The sequence below is a fragment of the Ahaetulla prasina genome, chromosome 7 (assembly GCF_028640845.1).
Source record: "Ahaetulla prasina isolate Xishuangbanna chromosome 7, ASM2864084v1, whole genome shotgun sequence".
Taxonomy (NCBI): domain Eukaryota; kingdom Metazoa; phylum Chordata; class Lepidosauria; order Squamata; family Colubridae; genus Ahaetulla; species Ahaetulla prasina.
The window spans coordinates 53,993,312-54,020,560 of record NC_080545.1 but is presented as its reverse complement, the minus strand read 5'-3'; the positions used below and the strand labels follow the sequence as shown (position 1 = coordinate 54,020,560).

The 27,249-nt window shown below is 37.3% G+C and overlaps 1 protein-coding gene and 1 long non-coding RNA gene across 6 annotated transcripts in view; one reads left to right on the top strand and one right to left on the bottom strand.

Moving 5' to 3' along the window:
- Nucleotides 1–25,319, bottom strand: part of LOC131202684 (uncharacterized) — a 40,968-nt gene extending 15,649 nt beyond the window's left edge. Inside the window, exon 1 of the long non-coding RNA XR_009156196.1 lies at nucleotides 25,184–25,319. This is a non-coding gene — a long non-coding RNA (uncharacterized LOC131202684). The remainder of the gene's footprint in view (nucleotides 1–25,183) is intronic.
- A 178-nt stretch (nucleotides 25,320–25,497) lies between these two features.
- Nucleotides 25,498–27,249, top strand: part of PPP1R12A (protein phosphatase 1 regulatory subunit 12A) — a 107,833-nt gene continuing 106,081 nt past the window's right edge. For all 5 annotated transcript variants that reach the window (XM_058191868.1, XM_058191867.1, XM_058191865.1 and 2 more), the window contains exon 1: nucleotides 25,498–25,879. In XM_058191868.1, the coding sequence (XP_058047851.1) occupies nucleotides 25,643–25,879 (237 nt within the window). In that variant the 5' untranslated portion in view covers nucleotides 25,498–25,642. The remainder of the gene's footprint in view (nucleotides 25,880–27,249) is intronic.

Genomic DNA, 27,249 nt, shown 5'->3' with positions numbered 1-27,249 from the left:
ACAAAATGAAGCTTTGAAGAGCTTTTTGTCTAGAAGAGTGAAAATTCTTTAAAACAAATGTTTGGTAAAGCACTATAAGTACTATAGGCATTGTACAAAAATGAAAAAATATTTTTAAGTCAGAATTCTAGCATATATTTGCCCCAATTATTGTGTCTGTGAAAATCCATATAACCACTAAATGGCAGCAAAGAGTTAGAATTCTTCACAATTTTGAGGTCCAGGTATGGTAGCTTTGGTGTTCACACATCATATTAAGCTATTGTTTATTTAACTATGGTTTATTGAGTGTCTACATTTGGCAATGTTCACATGGTATACTAAGTCATGAACAATCCATAACCATTAAAACATGAGATCAAACAATACAGCAATCCAAAACCAAAATACATGCTTTGAATCTAACCTTTATTATTAAAAAGTATCATTAGTTTCTTTTGTATTCTGTTTTAATGCATGTTCAAGAAAGAGAGATACATGAAACTACTTGGCAGGTTTTGAATGGCAAGTATTGTAATGCTGTGGAGGTTTTTTTTTTCATTTCTTAAAATCAATATTTCCCATCATTTTCAAAATACATATAATAGGGCTGTTCAAGGTTCAAATGGACATTTCTAAATTGCTGAGGCAACAGGAGAAAGGAGTATTGGATATATTTGCCACCTTGAGTGATTTATAAAAATAAGGCAGAAAACAAATACCCGTATTTTTCGGAGTCTAAAACGTACCTTTTTTCCCCCAAAAAGAGGGTGAAAATCTGAGAGCGTCTTATACTCCGAATGTAGCCCCGCCCAGCTTCTCAAATGGAGGTTTCAGAGCCTGAAAAAAGCATCGGAAAAGAAGTTTCAGAAAAGAAGCCCCTAAACAGAGCTTCAGAAAAGAAGCCCCCAAACAGAGCATCAGAGGCTTTTTTTTCTGAAGCTGTTTTGGAGGCTTTCAGAGGAAGAAAAAAAAGTTCTTTCTGAAACACAGTTTCAGAAGTTTCAGAGGCAGAAAAAAAAAAGCAAGGCACAGAGCTCACAACCAAGGAACCTGTTGCTAAAATTCAGGTCTGGGAACAGCTGATTGGGGGTATTCCAATCTACCTGCCAATCAGCTTTTTTCTTACTTTCCTCCCCAAAAACTAAGGTGTGTCTAATACTCCAGTGTGTCTTATACTCCGAAAAATAGGGTAAATAAAAATGTCTAAAGGCTCAGTGATATGAGGTCACTTTGCAACATGTCTTTTCTAACTTTTAAGATAGTTGTTCAAGTATTTAGAAGAAGCTGTGCACATGCACACCATAAATTCAACTCTCCTGGTTGAAGGAACTGATGGGTGAGACCTAAGTGCAATAGCACCTTGGCAAGGAAAATCATTTTGCTTTATCATTGTGATGGGGGAGCACTTCATCATCACCATAGCATTAAGGAGATGCTTAGCTATCTTGCATAAGTAGAATGCATATTATCCCCCAAAACAGTTCTCTGCTGCTAATTGTAATGCCGAAATAATGACTGAATGTTCATTTGTAACATGCCTGAACTTCAGTCTGCAAAATTATTGTTGTATTTATGGTATGTGTACATAGCATATTGCTGATTTACCTTTTTTCCTCAAAATACAGGGTTTTTTCTTGTATAGTACATGAAATTTCTGATCAGTCTGACACACCAATCCAATTCTCTATATATCACATTCAAATGATGCAGTACAGAATTGATTTTACAAACTGAATTAAGTCCCTTAAATTGTGGAAGTAATCTGTGCCACTTGAGATAAAAACATTAAAGTGTCTCTCAGGAGAAGGTTATCTCCTGTGACTAGATGGATGCATAAAGTGTACTATATGGCCAACGTTTAGGAAATAATTAAACTTAGTTTTAATAAATTTAGAGTTTGTTGCTCCTTTATTTTTTACATGCATAGCCAGGTTTTGTTCTGCCTAAACTGAAATTCATACTTTGCATTTGTTTCTATCAAACCCTTTAGAAATTCTGTAATAGACTTAGTAATTAGGCCTTCCTTAGGGAATGGAGATTGCTAGTTGTCCTCAGATAAACTGTACATAAGAAGGCAGTTGTTCCATATAGGGGCTCTTCTGCTGACATTAACCATGAGAACCTCAGTAATGACATTCCAGTCTCTATTTACGTCTTTCTGAACATACCCTTTAATAGAATGATTTGCAAATGTTCTCCCGTTGCTGAAGCTAAATTCTAGAATTAAGGCAGCTTTCACTCTTGCGTATGAAGGTAGAAATATTGCCAAACTGATACACACTTGTATTCTGACTAGCAGCCAAAAAGCAATGCTGTATTTTGTATCTCAGTGGTACACAGCTTGTGCTATTAAATAAGTAGATCCCTCTAGTCAACTAACTTTGGTTATAACAAACCAGAATTTAGAGCAATGTTGAACTTAATGCAAGCTTTCAATAAGGGTTACTGTATTGTATTACCATGCTTCCACAAAAATAAGCCCCTGCCTTATATTTTTTTGAACCCTGAAATAAGCACTTGGCCTTATTGCCATGCACTCAAAAGCCCCATTGGGCTTATTATTAGGGGATGTCTTATTTTGGGGGAAAACAGGGTAGTATGTTATAGGCATAGTGTAGGCAAACCATATAACCTTAAAGATCATAACTTTTATGATGACTGAGAATCAGTCTGGTCTAGTAGTTAAGGTACTAGGCCAGGGCTGTCAAATTCACGGCTTGCAGACTGGATGCATCACACGCTGGCCATACCCACACCCAGTTTAGCAAAGGGGGAATTTTTTTTTATTTTTTTTTTTATTCAAAAAGTTTTTATTAGTCAAAAAAGGTTTATACAAATACATATCAGGTATGGTAAATTTTCATTTTTCTTATCTAAAATAAGAATTTTACTCAAATTTTTTAACACATACAACAGCCATAAGGCAAGCAGGTGACACGAAGTAACTAAGTTTGCAAATTTTAAATACGTAATAAAGAAGAGTCAAGAATAAACAGAATATCGTACAAAAGAGAATAAGGAAAACCAACACAATCCCAAATATCTTTATCACTTCCTAGTTTTGGATCTCAGAACTCTGGGTTCAGCCTGACCCAACTCCAGGGCCGCAACAGCGGCAGCCGCTTCAGCCCCATGATCTATAACCTCCCCTTCTTCAATTCCTGGGTCATCTGATTCCATGAAGGCTTTGTGTTCCTCCACATAGGCCGTAGCCTCCGCAATTGTACTGATTTTTTTCGTAATGCCCTCCCGGAAAATCATCAATCCCTCTGGCATCAGCCATCTGAAGCCCACTCCCTTCTGGTACAAAGCAAAGGGGGAATTTTGACACCGCTGTGATGATGCTAGTTTGACATCCCTCCACTAAGTTAAAGATTAAGAGATTGTGAATTCTAGTGCCACCTTAAGGTATGAAAGCTGGCTGGGTGAATTCTCTCTCAGCCTACCAGCTCTCTCTATTTCACAGGGCTGTTGGTGGTGGGAAAAGAGGAGGAGGAGGAGAAGGTCATTACCCACCTTGAGTTATTTATAAAAATAATAAAGGTGAGATAACATCTCCAAAAAAAAAAATGCATTTAGGCCTTTGATATCTAGAAGTACTTCAGTGAAGATGGTATGGAAGTAAAAAAAAAATCACTAACAGATTATGTTTATTAATAATTTTTTCTTCTGTAACCATATACCGAGAAAAAGAAAAAAAGAAAGAAACATATAGTATATACAACATATTATTAATTCAATTTGAAAATAAATCGGAACAGTTTCACTGAAAGAACTATACATGATTTCCCTCTTTACTTCCTCTTATTTCTTTACCCTGAGTTGAATTTTATGTTACAAATACCACAACCATCTGATATTTTAGAAAACATCATGTAATAAATAGGAATGAGAAGCATTGTCTTTTCCAGTTTTCCATGTTTTCATTCATTCATTCATTCATTCATTCATTCATTCAGTCAGTCAGTCAGTCCGTCCTCCAAACAATGGTGGGTTTCAAAAATTTTTACTACCGGTTCTGTGGGTGTGTGTTGGTGGGTGTGGCATGGCTTGGTGGGCGTGGCAGGGGAAGGTTACTGCGAAATCCCCATTTCCTCCTGATCAGCTGGGACTCAGGAGGCAGAGAATAGATGGGGGTGGGGCCAGTCAGAGGTGGTATTTACTGGTTCTCCAAACTACTCAAAATTTCTACTACTGGTTCTCCAGAACTGGTCAGAACCTGCTGAAACTCACCTCTGCCACCAAGGATATGGGAAGCTTATGCAATAACAATGATATCACAAAAAAAACGAAGCATTTGTTATGTCTCCTTTGGGGATTTTTTAAAGAAATGTATTAACACTTTACCTTCCCATCCTCCAAAATGCTAAATCTTATGCTCCTAAAATCATGATTTGACACTATATTTGGATGTCATTATTGAGAGGTATTTTAGAGGCAAAAATGGTGCCCCTATGGCAGGGGTGTTTAAAGTCACGACGACACGACATCACGTGATGTATCACAACTTTTTTTCCCTTTGCTAAACTGGGGGTGGGCGTGGCGAGCACATGATGCACCCGACCTGCAGGCTGCGAGTTTGACATCCCTGCTTTAGAATGTATGTAGCATCCATAGCTATCCGTCATTCCACTATACATTCTGTTCCACTTAAAGACCAGTAGTTATGTTATTCAAATGCTCAGACAATGTTCAACATTTAGAAAGAATATTGAGAAACTGCTGTTGACACTTCTTAATTCCTATTATCAGGAAGAACAGATTTTCAGCAAGCCTGAAATTTTAAACACCCAAGAAAAACTAAAATCCTAGTAATCTTCTATAGAAACTGAAATAATTATGAAATAAAATTAAATATTCTAGAATATTTTCCCTGTCTTTTCTGAGTCCTTAGGGGTTCCATAAAAGGAGTGCTTGTCATTGTACTATGCATTTTAACACATACCTTCACCAATATAACAGGAACAATTTATATTTTATCCTGTCATGAAAGCAGCAGCACATAAATACAGTTCAGTCTGTTTTTTCCCCCTAATAGCTACATAATTGGAAAACTATGCAACAATTAAACAATGAAATTAAACATATGGAACCTGCAAGATAAGTTTAAACATTTAAGTGCCTTTAAAAAAAGACAAAAGATAAAAAATAATGTTATTGTATCATTTGTAAAAGTTGATAATTTATAGAGAAAACTGACAAATCTACTTTCTAGTAGAAAATCTATATTATGTTCAAGTTACACAGTGAAGAGCAGGCTGTTACTAATGAGCTCTAGAAATAGACTGTTCCTATTTGCAATAAATGATTTAAAGTGATCCATGAAAATGTTAATAAAAGCACGTGTTTTCCAATAAGTGTCAGGAAGCATAGCAGATTGGAAAATATGAAACAAGTGGACTTCAAAAATATATTCTGTGACTGGGTATAAACACTTTATAGTATGCAAGTCATAAATTGTCTTGCCATGCTGTGTGAACCCAACCATCGCAGTAGACTAAATAGTTTATGGACTAGCGGGGTATGTGGAAAATTATTACAGTTGTAATTTTTACTGTATGATAATAATTGCACAAAACAGTAGTCCAGACACAAGTAGATTGAGTGATTGTGAGAAGGGAGTCCTTGATCAAGAAAGAGCCATGGTGGTCACCTGGTCTTTGAGCAGAAGATGTCGGTCCCAGAAAAACCTCTCCCCCAATGTGCCTTGGTCCCATTTGAAAAAGTGTATATTAAGAACTAAAGATTATTATAACCCTGGCACTGGAAAAGCTGAAAGTATTGTTTTGAGTGCTAAACATTAGTTAGACGAGATGTATAAATGGGAATTTTTTCTAATAATAATAATAATAATCTTCTTCCTCTTCCTCTTCTTCTTCTTCTTCCTCCTCCTCCTCTCTATATAAAAAAAGTATGTATGTATGTATGTATGTATGTATGTATGTATGTATGTATGTATGTTTAAGCATAACTCTGGAATGCATTGAGCAATTTCAACCAAACTTATTAACCAGATGACTTACTATCTGGAAAAAAATACTGCGGGGGTAAGACACCTCTTGGGATGTTTGTATGTGTGTGTGTGTGCCCTGGCATGCAGGTGGCATGCAGAGCCAAGCTCAGCTCCACTGCACATGAGCGCGCCTCCCGCCAGCCAGCTGATATTTGGGTCTTTGCCGCACATATGCAGGGGTATGTGGCACAAGCCCCCCGTGGCCCATTTTGGCTGCAGGGAGGCATACTAGACCAAAAATGGGGTGTTGGGCGACCCTCCCGCAGCCTGTTTTGGCTCACAGGAGACTGTAGGGAGGCCTACTAGGCCCCAGGAGTGGGGGTTGTGTGCACATGCATGGGAGGTGGGGCGGGGGTTAGGATGAAAAAATACCCAGGCAGCACCAGGTCATCAGCTACTCTTTAGACTAAAACAGCCTTGACTTTAAAATAAAAACTGTATAAGTAGTTTTGTTTCAAACCTTGTGCAAGATTTTTGCTGCGGCAGACTTTAAATTAATAAGTTTCTTCAAGAGGGTTATTCAAAAGTGAGCATGCTTGATAAATTTGAATATTGTTTGCTGCTACTCTAGTTCAAAGCCTTATAATTTATAAACTGTTGCTATGATACAAGTTACAGTTCTAATGATGACTCATTTTTATGCAGCATCTACAAGTTTACACCCACCTTAGGCAGCATGTAGTTGCATTAGAAATATCTCAATAAGTCTACAGTGTAATTCAAATTGTAGCTGCATAATTCTTATTGGAATGAGGAAGATCACAATGATCTGTAATTTTTCATTTGGGTAATGGTATTTTGATTCACATTTGAATGCACTGAACATTTTGCTGACATAGACAAATACATTTCAACACATGACGCTATATCTATTTCATGCTATCTTTTAGATAAATCATCTGTGTCTATAATCTGTGTATATATAATTGATATATATGTATATATATGTGATTGATACACACACACACAAACACACGTACACACACAAACACATACACGTGTGTTTGTGTGTGTGTGTGTATTTGATATATATATATTAAAGGTGCGCGGAATGTTAATGAAATAAAAATATGAATTAGGATAAGAGGCTAGTATGACAAAGGAATAGTGGTATATTTTGGATGAATTTTTGACATGTATAGGGACTCACAAAAATAACATCTATGCATTTTATATCAATTCAGAAATCCAACAGCAGCCTTGGGTATCTGGCCTAAGTCAGCTGCATAGATTATAACACATTTCATTTTTAGTTAACATGCTAAGATCCTTAGTCAGCATGATTTTGACATAGTGCTGTAGAGATTTTATAAGAAAAGTGAAGAATCTAGATAAGGCAGTACCTTTTTAGGACTACTTAATCCAGAATAGAATAGAATTTTTTATTGGCCAAATGTGATTGGACACACAAGGAATTTGTCTTGGTGCATATGCTCCCAGTGTACATAAAAGAAAAGATACCTTCATCAAGGTACAACATTTACAACATAAATGATGGTCAATATATCAATATAAATCATAAGGATTGCTTATGATCCAGCTCAACAACTTCAAAATCTCAGAAGGAAGTATTTCCAATATTTATTATCTTTATAACTGGATGCTCTAAATTTTTAAATAGGATGACCTGAATGCAAAATATATGCTATAGTACTGAGCAATAGACCTTTACCAATATGATCTACAACTGGTGACAATAGATCCAGTAGAGATTTTATTGAGAGCTTATTTGATTTTTGAAATTAGAACTCTTGCAAATTATATTCAAATAGAACCATAATTTCTAGGTGGTAGATAGAAATGAGGTGAAAGACATTGCATAGCATACATCTAACTGAAAACAGGATAAATCTCACCAAACACAATGTAGTATGTTAGATGAAATAATGACACATTGTATTTTTTTTTCAGAATAACCAGTTTAATCAGGATGGATATTTTCTTTGTGCTATCATTATATAGAATAAAATATAATTTGAAGATGTGTATGACATTATGATTAGTACTATCTTCATACCTGGTAAGCCAAAGTATTAAAACAAAGATACTTTCATTACCATCAGAATCAGAGAAAGAGGGAGGGAGGGAGGGAGGGAGACAGAGGTAAGATAAAGGGAAATAAAGTAATATTATAGGCAGACCCATATTTTTATCATTTATAAAGCATGAATGTGGATTGTTCCTGGCTTAGTAATGGAGAAGGAATTAGCAAACTATCAAGGAAGTTTCAGAAAAGATTACTCAGTCCAGGCCTGAGAAAGAAACTCAAAATAACTCTGCCTCAATTTTGTTTAGTATAAGATGAGGCAGAGTGATTTGGCAGTCTCAGTATTCTTGTAAAGTGATTTTTCCTTTATGATCCTGTCACCAAAAATCTGTCTTTTGAACTATGGAAGTGAGCACCATGCAACCAAAGAGAAATAGCTTCAACCTGTGTATCACATCATCTTACTTATCATCCATAGATAATTATATACTAATTATTCTGATTGGATGCTGAGTAATGTTACATAATTTATGCTAACTTTTAGAATTTATTTTTCTATCACTGACATCAGTGAGATGGAATTTAACTATATTTATTCCAAAGGAATAATACCCAAATTTAAGAGGATCACCCTCAAAAAAAGGGATTAGAAATAAAAAGATCTCCCCATCTGCCCATAGCTAATACAATCCTTCTTTTTAAACTATATGAGGGAAAACAGTTTTCCTTTCATGTACATATTGTCAATTCTTGTCTTGATATAACTTTACGTCCTCAAAGTTGGTGGTTAGAGTTTTTTCCCCATCATATATCCTATTTTCAGCACTTGGAAAAAATGGAGTAGATTTTTCAGCTGAAGTTAGGTTTAAAACAGGGCTAAGGATAGAAGACATAGTCAAACAAGATGCATTTTGCTGTATACTAAATTTAAAAATCCTTATTAGTTAATATTACTTATAACATCTTAGTCTGTTTTTCCCTTAACCAACAGGAATGTACTATTCTTAATCTTTTAAAACATGATTTATTTTAGGACAGAACAGTGGTGTAAAAATAATATCAGCTTATATGCAGTTTTATCACTTTATTTATTACAGTATTTATTATTTTATTTACTTATGTATTTATTTAAAGTATGTATTACTTTAAAATGGCAAAATTGCATTCCAAAACAGAAATATTAGAGATTTTTTAAAAATTATTTCTATTACATTTGTTATAAAAAATGGAAAAATATGTATACATTCCTGCATTAAAGCATGCCCTATTATAAGTTAAGCACCAATAATATGATTAGTGCTTCACAAATAAATAATGCTTGGCTGGAGTAGCATAAAGAAATCATTCAATTCTCATTCTCAGTTTGATTGAATTTCATTTTTAAAAATTTGGCAAATTTCATCAGCCTTGGGTAAAAGTGCTTAATCTTTTTAGTAAATCCAACAAGTTCATTATTTGGAAAACACATGTTGGTAAATATTTATATTTTTCTTTTGTACAAAGACAAATCCTCTGAACACACATGATAAGGTTATTATTTATTTAAAATATTATCTTCAAAAGAGGACAGAAAGGAATTGAAATCATTCAAGCCAACATTAAAAATACTAATTATCCCTCTATATAATTACTCAGTACTGTATTTGCTATATACCACTTTTCTCAGATCTTTAAGACTTAACAGCAAATAACAATAATGCAGCCATAAAAGCATACAATAAACACAAAACATTTAATAAAATAATTCCATAAAAGCCTATTTCAAAGATCAGTTAAAATACAGCTTAAAAACCATTCTCAAAATTTGAGAGTAAGAAGTTAATTGTACTTCAGAAAAGTGCATAAGAGAAAAGTCTTTTATGAACAAAAAGACAAACAGGCTTTTCTGTTCTTAAAATCAGAACTTCAGCAAGTTTTAATAACTAGATAATTTCATAACAAGCCAAGTATTTCCTTATATATAGCTTTTGTATTTGATTTGATGTATGTTTGGGACATTAAAGTTGATATTAGTTATCTTGAATTTAACCAGAATATATTTGGTAAGCACTGCAGTTCTTTCAATACTGGACCAATACAAGTGTGATACAATATGTTAGTAGGGTAGTACTTCTCCCACTGTATTTGCTTTTCAAAAATATGTCACACTTGTCTAAGTGTGATGTAAACTGGGGAAAGAAAAGAGTTGCGAAATCACTGACATGAAACATTGTAACTGGCATGCTAGAGTTCCAATAAATTATTGAGCAAATGGAAGAAGGCCCTTGTGGCAGCTACAGTGTTAAATCTTAGGGCAAACACATAAAGTGTATGAGAAGATCAACCCATGCAAAATGAAAATATCCATCCCTCAATATAAAGTGCCAAATGGATTTCAAACTGAAGCCAAACTAAGACAACGTATCTTGGCAGTGAGTTGTCTATTTGGGCCAGGGAGAAAATCAAAATGGCCACTGCAACTGTATGATTGAAACCTCACCCCTAATGCACATAAAAGGAGTTGGGCTTCAGTTGTGTAGTTGCAACATCTGGACTTTTTGGGATAACTCCCCATACACCCTCTTGATTTGAGGCAAAACAAAAGAAACAATCTGCATTTGTAATAAGAGCAGTTAGAAAAAACCTTCAAAATTGGCTTACCTTATGTTATGACTCTTAGGTCTTTAACAGGAAGAACTAGCATTATGTACCATTCTTGGAAAAACTGGATTTTTGAACACACAGTATAAATGCATTGCAATCTTATTGGCTGAACTGTCAACAGTACGAATGCCTTATTCAGAACTAAGGGAAGATTTCTAAGACATCTCTCCTATAGGTGTTATAACTGATTATAGATTTTATACATAAAATATTCCTCTGGACTGATTTAATATTACAGACATGATCAACATTCCTTTGAAAATAAGTTTTGTGGAATGACTTTGATATGCCTCAGTGTAGCACATTGTGGTGCAAAGATCTCTCCTACATGTATTATAACTGATTATAGATTTTATACATAAAATGTTCCTCTGGACTGATTTAATATTACAGACATTATCAACATTCCTTTGAAAATAAGTTGTGTTAGGTAACTTTGATATGCCTCAGTGTAGCACTTTGTGGTGCAAAGCTGATACAATGTGCAGGATACAAGAAGCAATACAATGCATCTCACTAAGATAAAGAAGCAACACAATTTGCTTTGATGAGGCCCTTCATGCTGCTCACAAATCTTGTCTGCCACTTGTAATAGATAGGAGAAACTCCTGCACATGTGTAGCACACACATACATTGCAAGCAACACTTCTTGCAAACCTAGAGGAAACTGTGTGAGAAATCTCAGAGCAGTGTAAAGCAGAAAAACAAGACTGTTTCCATTTTAGAAGGCAAAGGGCTGTTTGGGGAAAGCCATTCTTTCAAATCTTTATTAAAAGCAAAGAATTCTCTGAAAGATCTGCACATTCCAATTAGAAGCTATTGCAGAAATCTGAATATACATATGTACTGTTACATTTTTTGTCTCAAAATGTTTGAAACCAGAAAAAATGTTATCAAAGGACTGTTGAAACCAGGGGTGAAATCTAAAAATTTTCCCTACCGGTTCTGTGGGTGTGGCTTAATTGGTAGGCATGGCTTGGTGGTCAGATGACTGGGTGGGCGTGGCCAATAACAATAAATAATAAAAATAATAAACAAAGTATACAAAACAATAAGAGGTACCAAAAACCAACTTTCACACTTTACACACACACAATACAATACAACTGACTCACACACAATGTAAAAGCAGCTGCATTTCACCCAAAATGGCCCCTGCAACAAGCAGGAACCTCACACTTTCACACTTTACACACATACAACACAACTGACTCACACACACACACATACAAAATACATACAGCTTTGTGAGATTCTGTGTGTTTGTGTAGTTAGAGTGAAACACTACAGAAACACACCAAATCTCAGAAAGCTGCACAAATATTTTATTTTATTATTTATTTTATTTTATTTTTTAGATCAGGGGTCTCCAACCTTAGTAACTTTAAGGTTTGTGGACTTCAACTCTCAGAGTTCCTCATTCAGCAAAGCAGGCAGTCAAAGCAGGCTGTAATCAGTAGCTGAAGTAAAGCATGGCGTTGCCAGCCGGAAAGAAGCAGTAATTATAGGTAAGTGAAGAGGGGGCATTGGGTGGCCATGGGTGGGGGCTCTTGTAAGTGGGGGCTGTTAAAAATGATTTAAAAGCCTGTGAGGATCAGGCAAGTCATCTGGGATCACCAGAGGGAAAAAAGATTTTAAAAGCTCCTCTGACGATCTCAGCTGAAGTTCCCTCATAGCAGCCTAGAACCTCTTACAATAATTGTTTTAACAAGCTCTTTGGCTGAAGAGCTTGTAGAAAACATGTTTTTAAAGGTTCTGGTGATGAGGAACTCAGGTGAGATCGCCAGAGGAGCCTTTTAAAACTTTTTTTAAAAAGTTTTTTAAAAAAGGGTTTAAAGGCTCTGCTGTTCTCAGCTGAGCCACAGGATCCTCAAAGGCTTATTTTTTTACTTTTAAAGGCATGTTTTCGGCTAAAGAAAAACTGCTTTTAAAAGTAAAAAACAACAACAAACCTCTGCTGATGGTCCGGCTTAGCAGAGGCAGGGGGTGGGGCCAGGGATTTTTGCTACCGGTCCTCCGAACCAGCAGCTGCCATTGCTACCGGATCGGGAGAGCCGGCCTGAACCGGGAGCATTTCACCCCTGGTTGAAACCCACAAACCCTTTAACTATGGTATTATTGATGTACATGGAACTCTCTTAAATATTTTATAACAGAATCAGAGTTGGAAGGTCTTCTAATCCAGCCCCCTGCTCAGGCTGGAAGCCCTATAGCTTTTTAGACAAATGATTGTCCAATATCTTTATTAACTGATTAATTACTGTGAATAGAGTGTATATAACATCTATTAATTAGTTTTATTGATCATTGATTAGTTAGTTTTATTGATCAGTCACAAATCTACCATGCCAAGAAAAAAACAACCAAACAACCAAGCAAACAGCAAAACAAAGATAGATACTGTGTTTCCCCGAAAAAAAGACCCTGTCTTATATTTTTTTGAACTCTGAAATAAGCACTTGGCCTTATTTTTGGAGGGGTATTATTATTTTGGGGCCCGTGGAGCAAGATGGGGCTCCTCTTGCTGTCTTACCTGATTTCCAGTTCTGCATTTAAATGTTTTCTGGGAGAGCTTATTTTTGGGGGGAGGCTTATTTTAGCGCATCTCCCTAGAAGAAAATCATTGATGTTTCCCGAGACGGCCCTGAGTTTAAATATGGTGATGGCTGTATTAAAATTAATATGTACTATACTTTACCCCAATAACCACCATCCCAACAACCAACACTAGGCACACATACCCCTAACTTCCTCAAAATCAACCACCATAGACCTTAAATGCAAACTACTTAATTCATGAAGCTTCATAAACAAAATACCAGAATTCCTCCTTCTACTAAATACGACTATATTCGACATTATATTTGTATGTGAGATGTGGCTGAATTCATCACTACCAGACTCCATTACCACAATAAGAGACACGTGTACAGGTCCAACCGTGAAATCCGCAGAGGGGGTGGTGTTGCTATCTTCTATAAAAAATCCCTAAATCTAAAAAATATTCAAGTTACACAGGAGTTAGCTCTTCCTGAGACCATCGTATGTAACCTCTCCCTAAACACCACAATTTGCTTCATACTCGGTTACAGAGCCCAATTACAACCTTGTACATGCGAACAAACTAACATCACTACTAACATGGACAGCCTCCTGCTCACACCCTCTTACTTTCTTGGTGACCTAAATCTACCTCTTATTAATTGGACCATAAGCGAATGTACAACTGAACCCATACATGCAACCCTGTACAATGCTGTAACTAATCTGGGACTAGATCAACTAGTAACTAATAACACTAGACTCAACAACTGCCTTGATCTCATCTTGTGCAACAGTTCAAATTCAATTTATGGACTACAAATAAGAGAACTCTTTTCCAACAGTGACCATAACATGATAGACTTTTATCTCAACTTACATCCTCACATAGACAATCATAATGACGGAATCCCAAAGTATAACTTCAGAAAAGCCAACTATGATCTCATAACTGATGACCTTTCATCTCTTGATTGGCAAACTCTATTCACTGGCTGCATCACTGCCTAAGACCATTATAACATTTTTTGCAAGAAGTCAAATGAATCATCAAACTATACGTATCACTAATAACTCCCAAAACCAGGAAAAATAAATTACCCATAACAACAAGGAAGCTTCAGACCAAACCCCCCCCCCCCTCTTTGGCACAAAAACAAAACTGGCTACATAGCTAACTTCAAAAGTGCTACAAAACCGTATACCGACAGATAAAGGTAGAATTCATCAGTTATCACAGCAAACAAGAGGAAAACCTAATAACACTAAATCCACCCGGGCCTTCTACAATTTCATAAACAACAAACTTAAAGACTCAAGATTCATCCCACCACTAAAAGGACCAAACGGACTGTAATGATGAAACTGTTATGGCCAACCTCTTCAACACATTCTTCAGTTCAGTCTTTGTAAACAGCAATGGCTCATGCCCCTCATTTCCCAATCGTACCACAATTACTCACAACAATCTACAACATGTTGATTTCACAGAAGATGCCATTGAAAAGGCACTACGCAACCTAAAACCATCTCTATCGATTGGCCCTGATGGATTATATGCCTACTTTCTAAAGAAGCTCTCAACCACCATAGCAGAACCACTTAGCATAATCTATGAAATATCTTTCAGAACCAGCTCCTTACCTAACTTATGGTCACTAGCCACGGTCATCCCTATCTTCAAAAAGGGTGACCCCAGCCTAGTTGATAATTACAGACCAATCTCATTATGTTGTGTCACCTGCAAAGTCATGGAATCAATCATAAACAAATCCATTACCCTCTACTTAGAGACTAACAACGTACTCTCTAACAAGCAATTTGGCTTTAGAAAAAAATTGTCCTGCAATCTGCAGGTATTACACTGCAAAAACATACGAACTTCAAAAGTTGACCAGGGTAAATCAATAGATGTAATTTATATAGACTTTTGTAAAGCTTTCAATTCAGTGGTACACGACAAGCTACTTCTAAAACTAAAATTTTATTGCATTTCCGGATTCCTGCATAAGTGGATAGCTGTGTTCCTATTAAAGAGGCAGCAAGAAGTCAAAATAGGGAACGCCTTATCTAACCCTGCATCTGTTAACAGCAGTGTCCCCCAAGGCAGTGTTTTAGGACCCACACCTTTTATACTTTATATAAATGACCTTTGCTATCATATTATAAGCAACTGTGTTCTCTTTATGGATGATGTAAAATTATTCAACACCATTGACAATGATGCTACTCTACAAAAAGACCTTGACTATGTATCAGAATGGTCAAACAATTGGCAACTCCAAATCTCAACCAACGAATTCTCTGTCTTACACATTGGGAAAAAAAATCAGAACACAAAATACAAGGTGGACGGATATGACCTAACAGATGACCCTCACTCTGTCAAAAACCTTGGAGTACTCATTTCAAATGATCTAAGTGCCAGAGCTCACTGTAACAGCATTGCTAAAAAACCATTAAGAGTTGTTAACCTATTCTTACATAGCTTCTTCTCTGGTAATATTGAACTGCAAACTAGGGCATACTTTTGCCAGACCAATTTTTGAACACAGCTCATCTGTCTGGAACCCACACTGCATATCTGACATTAATACAATTGAATGAGTCCAGAGATATTTCACAAGAAGATCCTCCACTCCTCTGCTCGTAACAAAATACCTTATGCCACCAGACTCGAAATTTTGGGCTTAGACAACTTAGAACTTCGCTGTCTTCAGTCTGACCTAAGCATAGTACATAAAATCATCTGCTACAATGTCCTACCAGCCAATGAATACTTCAGCTTCAACGAAAACAATATAAGAGCATACAATAGATACAAACTCATGGTAAACCAATCCAAACTAGACTGCAGAAAATACGACTTCAGTAACCGAGTTGTCAATGCCTGGAATGCACTACCTGACCCTGTGGTTTCTTCCCCAAATCACCAAAACTTTTACCTTAGACTGTCTACGTTAGACTCACCCCATTCCTAAGAGGTCTATAAGGGGCGTGCATAAGTGCACCAGCATGCCTACTGTCCCTGTCTTAATGTTTTCTTTTATTCGTATCCTTTACATGTATTTATAATTATGTTTACACTTGTATCAGTCATAAAACATGCTTGACGAAATAAATAAAATAAAATAAATACTTCCAGTGTTGAAGCATTCATAACTTCTGGATACAAGTTGTTCCACTGATTTATTGTTCTGTCATGAAATTCTCCTTAGTTCTGCTTGATTAGTGTCCATCCATTGCTTCATGTCCTGTCCTCAGGTGCTTTGGAGAATGGGTTGACTCATCTTCTTTATGGCAACCAATATCTATGGCTAGATATTGTAACACTAACATGTCACCCCTAGTTTTTATTTTAATTAAACTAGACATATTCAATCCCAGCAACCATTCTTTTATGTTTTAGCCTCTAGTCTCCTTATCATATTTGTTGCTCTTTCCTTTTTACGGATGCGGCGATCAAAACTGGATGCAGTATTTCAAGTTCAAGTGTAGGTTTTACCAAGACATTATAAAGTGGTATTAACACTTCATGTCAACTTGATTCTATCCCACTTTTAATGCAGCCTAGGACTGTGTTGGCTTTCTTGGCAGTTGCAGCACACTGCTGGCTCATACAGTATTTCAAAGTGATTGTCCACTAGGACTCCAAGGTTTCTCTCACCATTACTATCGAGCCAAGTACTACATATACTATATCTGTGCATTTGCTTTTTTTAGAACTTTACTTTTCTCACCATTGAATTTCATTTTGTTAGATAGGGCCCAATGTTGAAGTCTGTCAAGATCCTTCTGTATCTTAAGCCTATCTTCTGGAGTGTTGGCTATTCCTGCCAGTTTGGTGTCATCTGCAGATCTGATGAGTTCCCCACCTATCATCTAAATCATTGATAAAGATATTGAAGAGTATTGAGCCTGACAGAACCTTGGCACTGCATATTTCCCTCCATTGAGGACTGCACAGAGTGCAGTTGGTCAGCCAGTTTTAAACCCATTATTAATTTGATGGAGATGGGCAGTTTAGAAATATTAAATACAAATACATAAATAGTTTGGCTAGTTATCAAATCATTATCTATAATACTAAATAAAAATGATTCAGACATTAGTAAAACCATCTGCTTGATAGAAATCTAGCAAGTTCAAAAAGCAAATGTTCATATGGCACATGTATGGATGTCTGCCCTGTGACATAGTTTTTTATGTCTACTAAAGTGAAAAATTGAAGATTGCCTTGCATAAGAATAAATCATGATTTGTTCCATTGGCTCCATTGTCGAACAGGCCATTTTTACCCTCCACTCATACAGGGTATTTTTTTAATGCTATTTATTACTGTGGCTTTTAGATTTTTATTTGTTTTAGCATGGCTGTTTCATTTATTGCTGTTGACTGGCTAGTCCCTTTGGGAGAAATGGGTAGCTGTATAAATTGGATAAATACATTTCATTATAAAATTAAATAATGATTAACCATATGTTTGCTAATCTAGTTAATAATTCTTCTTTCTAATCAATATAAAATGTTTTACAGATGGCACATGCCACCTGAAAAACTGGCAAAAACGTTTGAAGAAAAATATACAAATAGAATGAGACTATTGCCTTATACATTGTAAGCCGCCCTGAGTCTTCGGAGAAGGGCGGGGTATAAATGTAAACAAAAAAAAAAAAAAGATAAATCAGCTAAATGTTGGAAATGCCATCAGACACCAGAATCATATTATCATATGTGGTGGATGTGTCCAGAAGCAAGAAATTATTGGATTAAAATTAAAACATGGTTAGAAGAAATAATACAACAACATATAGATTTAAAATCTGAAGTGTTCCTATTGGGTATCTTACCAGAGAAATTTAGTAAAGAAAATATATATTTGATTATACATGTAATAACTGAAGCAAGGATAGTATTTGCGCAAAGATGGAAAGCAGAGAAAATCCCTACAAAGGAAGAAGTAATTAAGAAAATATTGGACTGTGCAGAAATGAATAGATTGACTTTGACAATTAAAGAAAGAGAGGAATCGGAATACTTTAAGATATTGGGGCAATTTTACCATTGGTTAGAGAAGAGATATATATAGGGTAATATTATAATAAAATAAGTGAAGAAGAAAGATGATTCAGAAGATAGATAAATGTATAAATGTATTAATAGTAAAGCAAGAAATGTGGGGAAAATGTTACAATAAATGAAATAATATTAAGATAAATATTGGAAAAGTAAGAAGACACAAAAGATGTACATCCGTCAGAGAAGAACACGGTATCCAAAAAGAGAAGCCAGTTTCTGATTGGTGATTCAATTGTAAGGGATGTAAATTTAGGAAAAGATATGGAGGTTTTGAAAGAGGTCAGGTGTCTGCCAGGTGCTATTGCCAGCAGAGACAAGAGGCGTATTCTTAAGATAGTCAAGAATGCCAGTAAGGATTGTGATGTTGATGCTATTATCCATCTTGGCACAAATGATCTGTCCCAAAAGGATGTACTTTCTGTGCAGAATGATTTCCAGAACTTGGGGTATGAACTTAGTAGTATAGGTTGTAGGCTTAACTTTTCAGAGGTTTTACCAGTATATAAGGAACAAAAAGGTAAAGGCCAGCGTGTAGTGGAGTTTAATGTATGGCTAAAGGAGTGGTGTAAAAGGGAAGGCTTTGGTTTTATTAGTCATGATGTCTGCAACTGGTCCAATGAAAAACTGTACAAAAGAGATGGATTGCATCCATCAAAGAAAGGGACTGAGTTACTTAGCAATACATTCTCAGATTTTCTGGATAAATATTTAAACTAAACAGTGGGGACAGAGAATTAATTGATACAGAAAATTTCTGTCCCCAGCAATCCAAAATTAATAGGGTTATTAGTGCATGTAATATAGATGTCTGTGTGGGTAAGATTATCAGCCCTGCTATCAAGCAAAACCAAGCATTTAATAGTGAGTGTCATACCAAATGCACTAGTCAAACAGGTGGCAAGAAAGTAGGGGCAGTCAGGCACAACACAGGTTATGTAGACAGTAAACACAAGGTCAATCAAAATGGACTCAAATGTCTATACACCAATGCACAGAGTATGAGGAATAAACAGGACGAATTAGAAATTCAAGTAAATGAGGGCAGATATCATATTGTTGCCATTACGGAAACTTGGTGGGATGAAACCCACAAATGGACATACAGCTAGAGGGATATAAATTATTTAAAAGAAATAGACCAAATAAAAGAGGAGGTGGAGTTGCACTATATATAAGAAATAACTACATCTCTACAGAAATAGAGCAAAACAATGATGAAAATTATCTTGAATGCATTTGGGTCAATATTAAAGGGGAGGGGGAAATGATATTGCCATAGGTCTATACTATAGGCCACCCAACCAAACAAACAGAGGAAGTAGATGAACTTTTTGCTAGTCAGCTAACTAAGGTATGTAGGAAGCACATCACAGTAGTAATGGGGGATTTTAACTACCCTGACATCAACTGGGAGACAAATTCTGCACCAAGTGGAAGATCCAACAGGTTTCTAACAAACCTAGTAAACTTCATTTCCCAAAAAGTAGAGATGGGAACAAGGGGATCAGCCATATTGGACTTCATTCTCACTAACAGAGATGAAATGATAGAAAGTGTTGAAGCTATAGGAATCTTGGGGGCAAGTGATTATGCAATACTGGAATTCAACATTATGCAAACACAAGAACAAAGTCAAACTAAAGTCTTGACTTTAAGAGAGCTTGAGAAGGATTCCATGGATGAGAATCCTCAAGGGGAAAACAACTCAAGAAGCTTGGGAAATTTTGAAAAGTGAGATTATAAAAGTCAGACTAGCACAATACCAATGAAGAAGAAAAATAATAAATCTCAAAAGAAACCAGCATGGATGCATAAAGAACTATCTGATAAATTGAAAGACAAAAAGGGCAAGTATAAAAAGTGGAAAGAGGGGCAAATAACTAAGGCAGAATATCAGCAAGTAGCCCGAGCCTGTAAAGATGAAGTGAAGAAAGCTAGGGCTCACAACGAACAAAGGTTAGCGACAAAAGTAAAAAATAAAAAAAGCTTCTTCTAACATGTTAAAAACAATAAAAAAGTGAAGGAAACAATTGGCCCATTGCTGGGAGAAAGTGGCAAGAAGGTGACAAGCAACAGGGAGAAAGCAGATCTACTTAACTCATTTTTTGCATCTGTCTTTACACAAAAGGAAAAAACAATCCAACCTATCAAAAACAGAACCACAAAAAACAGATTAGGAACATAAGTTAAAATAGGGAAAAAAATGGTAAGTGAACACCTGTCTACCCTAGACGAGTTCAAATCACCAGGACCGGATGGATTACACCCCAAGGCAGAGGCAGTGCCGTCTGGCGACACCCAGGGGAAGGGCCTTCTCTGTGGGGGCTCCCACCCTCTGGAACGAACTCCCTCCAGGACTTCGTCAACTTCCGAACCTCCAAACCTTCCGTCGCGAGCTTAAAACACACTTATTCATCTGCGCAGGACTGGATTAGATTTTAAATTTACTGGTTTTAAATGGGTTTTATTATTTATTGTTTTTAATAATTCGGCTTTGTGGAATAAGTTTTTTAATTGTTATTTTAGTCTGTATTTATATGTATTTTTTACTTGCCTGTGAACCGCCCTGAGTCCCTAGGGAGATAGGGCGGTATATAAATGTGAAAAATAAATAAATAAATAAAAGGTTCTGAAGGAACTGGCAGACGAGATCTCAGAACCACTGAACTATATCTTTCAAAGATCCTGGAGCACAGGGGAACTGCCAGAGGACTGAAAAAGAGCTGATGTAGTTCCCATCTTCAAAAAAGGAAAAAAAAACAGATCCAGGAAACTACAGATCTATCAGCCTGACCTCAATACCATGGAAGATTCTGGAAAAGATAATCAAGCAACAAATCATTGAACACCTAGAAGCAAATAAAGTAATAACCAAAAGCCAACATGGGTTTGTCAAAAACAAATCATGCCAGACTAATCTCATTGCATTCTTTGACAAAATGACAAAATTAGTGGACCAAAGGAATGCTGTTGATATAATTTACTTGGACTTCAGTAAAGCATTTGATAAAGTAGACCCTAACCTACTACTAGATAAAGTAGAAAAATGTGGGTTAGACAGCACCACCACCAGATGGATTCGTAACTGGCTGACCAACCGCACTCAACGTGTAGTCCTCAATGGAACTACATCCACATGGAGGGAAGTATGCAGTGGAGTACCCCAAGGCTGTTTTAGGCCCAGTACTTTTCAACATCTTCATCAATGACTTGGATAAGGAGATAGATGGAGAACTCATCAAATTTGCAGATGACACCAAGCTGGCAGGAATAGCCAACACTCCAGAAGATAGGCTCAAGATACAGAAGGATCTTGATAGACTTGAACATTGGGCGCTAACTAACAAAATGAAATTCAACAGCGAAAAAATAAGGTTCTACATTTAGGAAAAAACAGATCCAGGAAACTACAGATCTATCAGCCTGACCTCAATACCATGGAAGATTCTGGAAAAGATAATCAAGCAACAAATCATTGAACACCTAGAAGCAAATAAAGTAATAACCAAAAGCCAACATGGGTTTGTCAAAAACAGATCATGCCAGACTAATCTCATTGCATTCTTTGACAAAATGACAAAATTAGTGGACCAGAGGAATGCTGTTGATATAATTTACTTGGACTTCAGTAAAGCATTTGATAAAGTAGACCCTAACCTACTACTAGATAAAGTAGAAAAATGTGGGTTAGACAGCACCACCACATGGATTCGTAACTGGCTGACCAACCGCACTCAACGTGTAGTCCTCAATGGAACTACATCCACATGGAGGGAAGTATGCAGTAGAGTACCCCAAGGCTGTTTTAGGCCCAGTACTTTTCAACATCTTCATCAATGACTTGGATAAGGGGATAGATGGAGAACTCATCAAATTTGCAGATGACACCAAGCTGGCAGGAATAGCCAACACTCCAGAAGATAGGCTCAAGATACAGAAGGATCTTGACAGACTTGAACATTGGGCGCTAACTAACAAAATGAAATTCAACAGCGAAAAAAAAAGGTTCTACATTTAGGCAAAAAAACCCCAAAATGCACAGGTACCGTATATGTGGTACCTTGCTCAATAGTAGTAACTGTGAGAGGGATCTTGGAGTCCTAGTGGACAACCATTTAGATATGAGCCAGCAGTGTGCAGCAGCTGCCAAAAAAGCCAACACAGTTCTGGGCTGCATAAACAGAGGGATAGAATCAAGATCACATGAAGTGTTAATACCACTTTATAATGCCTTGGTAAGGCCACACTTGGAATATTGCATTCAGTTTTGGTCGCCACGATGTAGAAAAGATGTTGAGACTCTAGAAAGAATGCAGAGAAGAGCAACAAAGATGATTAGGGGACTGGAGGCTAAAACATATGAAGAACGGTTGCAGGAACTCGGTATGTCTAGTTTAATGAAAAGAAGGACTAGGGGAGACATGATAGCAGTGTTCCAATATTTCAGGGGTTGCCACAAAGAAGAGGGAGTCAAACTATTCTCCAAAGCACCTGAGGGTAGAACAAGAAGCAATGGGTGGAAACTAATCAAGAAGAGAAGCAACTTAGAACTAAGGAGAAATTTCCTGACAGAACAATCAATAAGTGGAACAACTTGCCTGAAGAAGTTGTGAATGCACCAACACTGGAAATTTTTAAGAAAATGTTGGATAGCCATTTGTCTGAAATGGTGTAGGGTTTCCTGCCTCCGCAGGGGGTTGGACTAGAAGACCTCCAAGGTCCCTTCCAACTCTGTTATTATGTTATGTTACTCAGATGATACACTGAATGTATTGTATGTTTGTTTGTCTATAAAATAAAAATAACTACTGAAAAAATAATTCCTCTTTCTGTCATATTTAGTGATAATTTGGAAGGACTCCATTCACCCAGGTATACTGGGATAAATCTATACAGCCCCGAGACTTCAAATTGTACATGTTAATACAAAATAGCAAAGTGCCTAAACACAATTTTGCTTAATTGTATCCTTAGAAGTAGATATGTAAGTTAGATTCAATTTAACAGGTATAAATTTGATTTGCTTTATGCCATGTAGATCTCAATTTAGCTAACAACGAAGAAATGATTTCTCTATGAGGCATTTTGTGTCATTGTGTAGCTTCCTTTTAAGATGCTCCAAATTTATAATACTATTGTTTGGAACTAGACATCCCAACATCAGTTTTCATCTATTGTTCATGGCATGAAATTACCCTTGTCCCTTCCCCATGAGTAAGTATTATATCAATATGAAGTATTTTTTTCTGTCCACAGCCTCAAGTTGCACAAAATTGTTTCATCATCCTTTATCTTGGGGTGAAATTCTGTGACTTTTAATAATTGTGCCTAAATGTATATTGTATGTTTCAGACTGATGCAGGGATATCCTCTTCCTTCTGGTTACTAGTGAACTGCCATGCAGCCATTTGCCCTCACCATTAGCACTTTGCCGTCCACTTTGTTGAAAGTTGGCGTTAAAGAGAACAATAGCAAAGCTGTGCTATTTTATGGGGGGTGAGAAGCTGTTTCATTCTTGTCTCTCTATCAAAGTTCTGAAGTAGCAGCTTCATTTTTTACACATTACAGTGTCCAGAAAATGAATGATGGTAAACTGGGCTTCTGGGTTTTTTAATTACCAGCTTAACAGGCCTTAAGTCTCTCCCAGAAGCTGCAAAATACAGAAGCCTACAGTATGTAAGAGTTCAAGAAAGCTGCGGGAAGCACTGGGACTCACATCTACATTTACACAGCATCTACCAAGAAACTTATTTTGGGTTTTGCAATTGCCTGAGCTGAGGTGTGAATAGTCCTATTTTTAAAGTTTATTTCTTACCCATTTTCTACAACCCAGATACAATGAAATATCTTCTCCAAAGAAATGTAACTGTCAAATATTTTGAAGAAATGGCTAGAACTTTTTTACTCTATAGAAAATTTGGGATGACTTGTTGAGATAACTTTTGCAGATTTTATTTTAAAAATATTAAACATAAGAGAAAATGAATTTTTATATATAGGATTAACAGACCAATCCTGTGTATATTTATTTCTACCAATGTGCTGTTTACTTTCAATATAACTTTCAATTACTTAATCATATGATCTGTATTAAATCAGAAGCATGTTTTTATTTTGATTAAGGTATTTTTATGGACTAATCTCTTCAAATTGTTCTCTGTAAAAACTACATTCTCACAAACAACATACTGGAAGGTTGGAGACTTAATCTCAAATGTTTAAATTTAATGTCACAATACAAGGTAATCATACTCATTAATATTACATCTTAGAGAAGAACAATTTCTAGAGCAACAAGGAAGAAAACCCTAACCCTAATCTTACACGATTTTTGAAAAATATGCAGTTTCAAGCAGCAAACTTTGAACACTACAGTAAATGATAATTGTGGGCACCTCAATCACATGTATTTCCTCCTGTAGTAAATAGAATTGCACCTCCATCGTCTGCAGGGTTACCTGTTTTTGTTTCCAAATGTGATATGCTAATTTGTCCAATCCATTGCCGCCTTTATTTTGGGGTGATTGAGTGCCACTTTTAAAAAAAATAAAACGCAGAGATACAGAAGATAATTTATTGTGGCAACTATGGGGGGGGGGGGAAAGCCTCATTCTACTCCAGGCTGTCAGAGAAAAGACACTAACATTATTGCTATAAAAGGAAACCCGCGAAATAAAAAGGTCCCATCAGCTTTCCAGAGGAAACTTCCTGCTTTGCGTCTCTTTTTACAAAGCTCTGTAGATAAAGAGAAAGTACCACGCGGAGGATTAAATTTATAGCACATCCTTATACATGAATTTATCCCACGGATTGTTGAGCCTTTATATTCAACGAGGGGCTTGCAGGGTTAAGGTTCCTAAGCTTTCTCCTCAGATTTACCGTCGCATAGTTCAGCGAGCCGAAAGTGTCTGACTTAACGTGGTGACCTTTAAAATACCTCGAGACTGTCCACTGCTTCGCTATCCGAGAGCAACGCGCTTTCCCACTCGGCAAAAGGTTCTGCGAGGCTGCGCTCGGGACCGCCTCAACAGCGGCCCCCTCGAGACCTCATCGCCAACGGTCCGTTAAAAGTAAACTTCACCCGCGGCCGCAGCGTCTCTTCCAAAATATCGCGAGATTACGTTAAGGAAGCCGGCCGCTTCACTTTTCCCTCTCTTTCCTCTTAGCTCCGCTAGCCGGCCGAGCGCGAGATAGGCGCGCGGGCAGTGCAGGGCGGCGTTTTGGTGCGCTGGGAGTGGGGCGGGGGAGCAAAGGAGCGAGCATTCGGCCGCGCGAGGTTCTGTGGGATACAGGCGGTGCTCTGCTTCTCCGCCTCCTGCTGGGTGCGGAGCGGCTCCGCTGAAAGCAAACGAGCAAGCGAAAGGCAGGGAGAAAAGGGACGAGACCCGACTAGGGCATGAAGATGGCGGACGCCAAGCAGAAACGGAATGAGCAGCTGAAGCGCTGGATCGGCTCCGAGACGGACCAGGAGCCGCCCGTGGTCAAGCGCAAGAAGACCAAGGTGAAGTTCGACGACAGCGCCGTCTTCCTGGCTGCCTGTTCGAGCGGCGACACCGAGGAAGTGCTGCGCCTGCTGGAGCGAGGCGCCGACATCAACTACGCGAATGTGGACGGCTTCGCGGCACTGCACCAGGTCTGTGTCTCCTTCTCCCATTTCTCCGGGCAGGGCTTCAGGAGCTTCTGCTGGGAAGGAGGAGAGGAGGCTCTGCCGCCCGGGATGAGATTGAGGCCTGCTTCTTTCTTCCACCTAGGATAGTCTAGCTAGGGTGCTTCCGGAACTTCTTGCCTTTGGGCGCCTTGAGGAGGGCTGTGGCCCTTCGGCGTCGGAACCTGCCTTCCTCCCCTCCCCACTTCTTGCGACTTTTAGTGGGGAGCTAGGCCGGCTGGGAACATCCTTGTTTGGGTCCGAGAGATGTTGGGCTCTGCTGGCTAAACTGTACCTGCTGATAAGGCCGGGCCTTGCCTTTCCCCCGTGAGACAGGAGCATTTGGTGGTCGTCGTCTTCTTTCCTTCGCTGCCCTGGGGCTTCAGAGAGACTTAGTTCTTCTAGGGAGGGGGACAGATGAAGAATGGAGAATTCCCCCGAGCTTTTTTTTTTTTTAATAGGGCAAGGAGGACGAGGCGAGTCCTTTCACGAAGGAGGTAACTTCGTGAAGTGATGGGGTGATTATCATTGCCAGAATGGGAACCTTTAGGGGTTGTCCTTAATGGCTGGCTGGCTGTTTTGCAGATGAGTTGAACGCCTAAACACATCCGTACTAAATGCTGTTCTTAATTTGTTAAAGTTACTGCTTGGTTCCACCCCCCCCCCTCCCGTTGGTGGCTCTACATTATGGAATATGAACTCAGACCCATTACTGCAGTCTTTTCTATCATTTATGGAAAGTTATACAATTATTAGTACAAATAAAAATTGGTTTTGCTTGCAAGAGTTCCAAAAATGACAGTTGAGGAAGGATGAGAAATCAACTGATTCTGAAATGGTCTCAAAATGGATGCTTTGTGGACGTTTAAGTTTTATAGGAGTCTGATAGGAATCTCAAATGTTAGCCAAATAAGGAAAGACTGTGGCAATCCCTAGATAATGTTGGATACTTGAGTTGATGTAGATTTTATTAACAGACCAGGAGCAATAGCAACATTATAAACTCACTTTGTGTATATATGTATTTATACTTTAACAAACAAGTAATTACTTGGACAGCTTGAGTTTTATTTTGCATGGAAGTAGTCTTGGTAGTTCCTTAAAGATGTAATTAGGATATCTAGAAGAAGTGCTTTTTGCAGTATACTAACAAATAATCCTTTATTAAGCTATGAAACAGATTTCAATTTAGTCTATACTTAAAATTCTTGATGATGACACCAGGAGGAAGAAAGCTTTCATGAATAAATTGATTCAAAATAGTTGAACACATATGTGTTGTGCCCTTAGTATTATGCAAGATTTATAATGGAATTTGTCTTTTGAATTAAATCTACTATTCTTCCGATATAATTTAA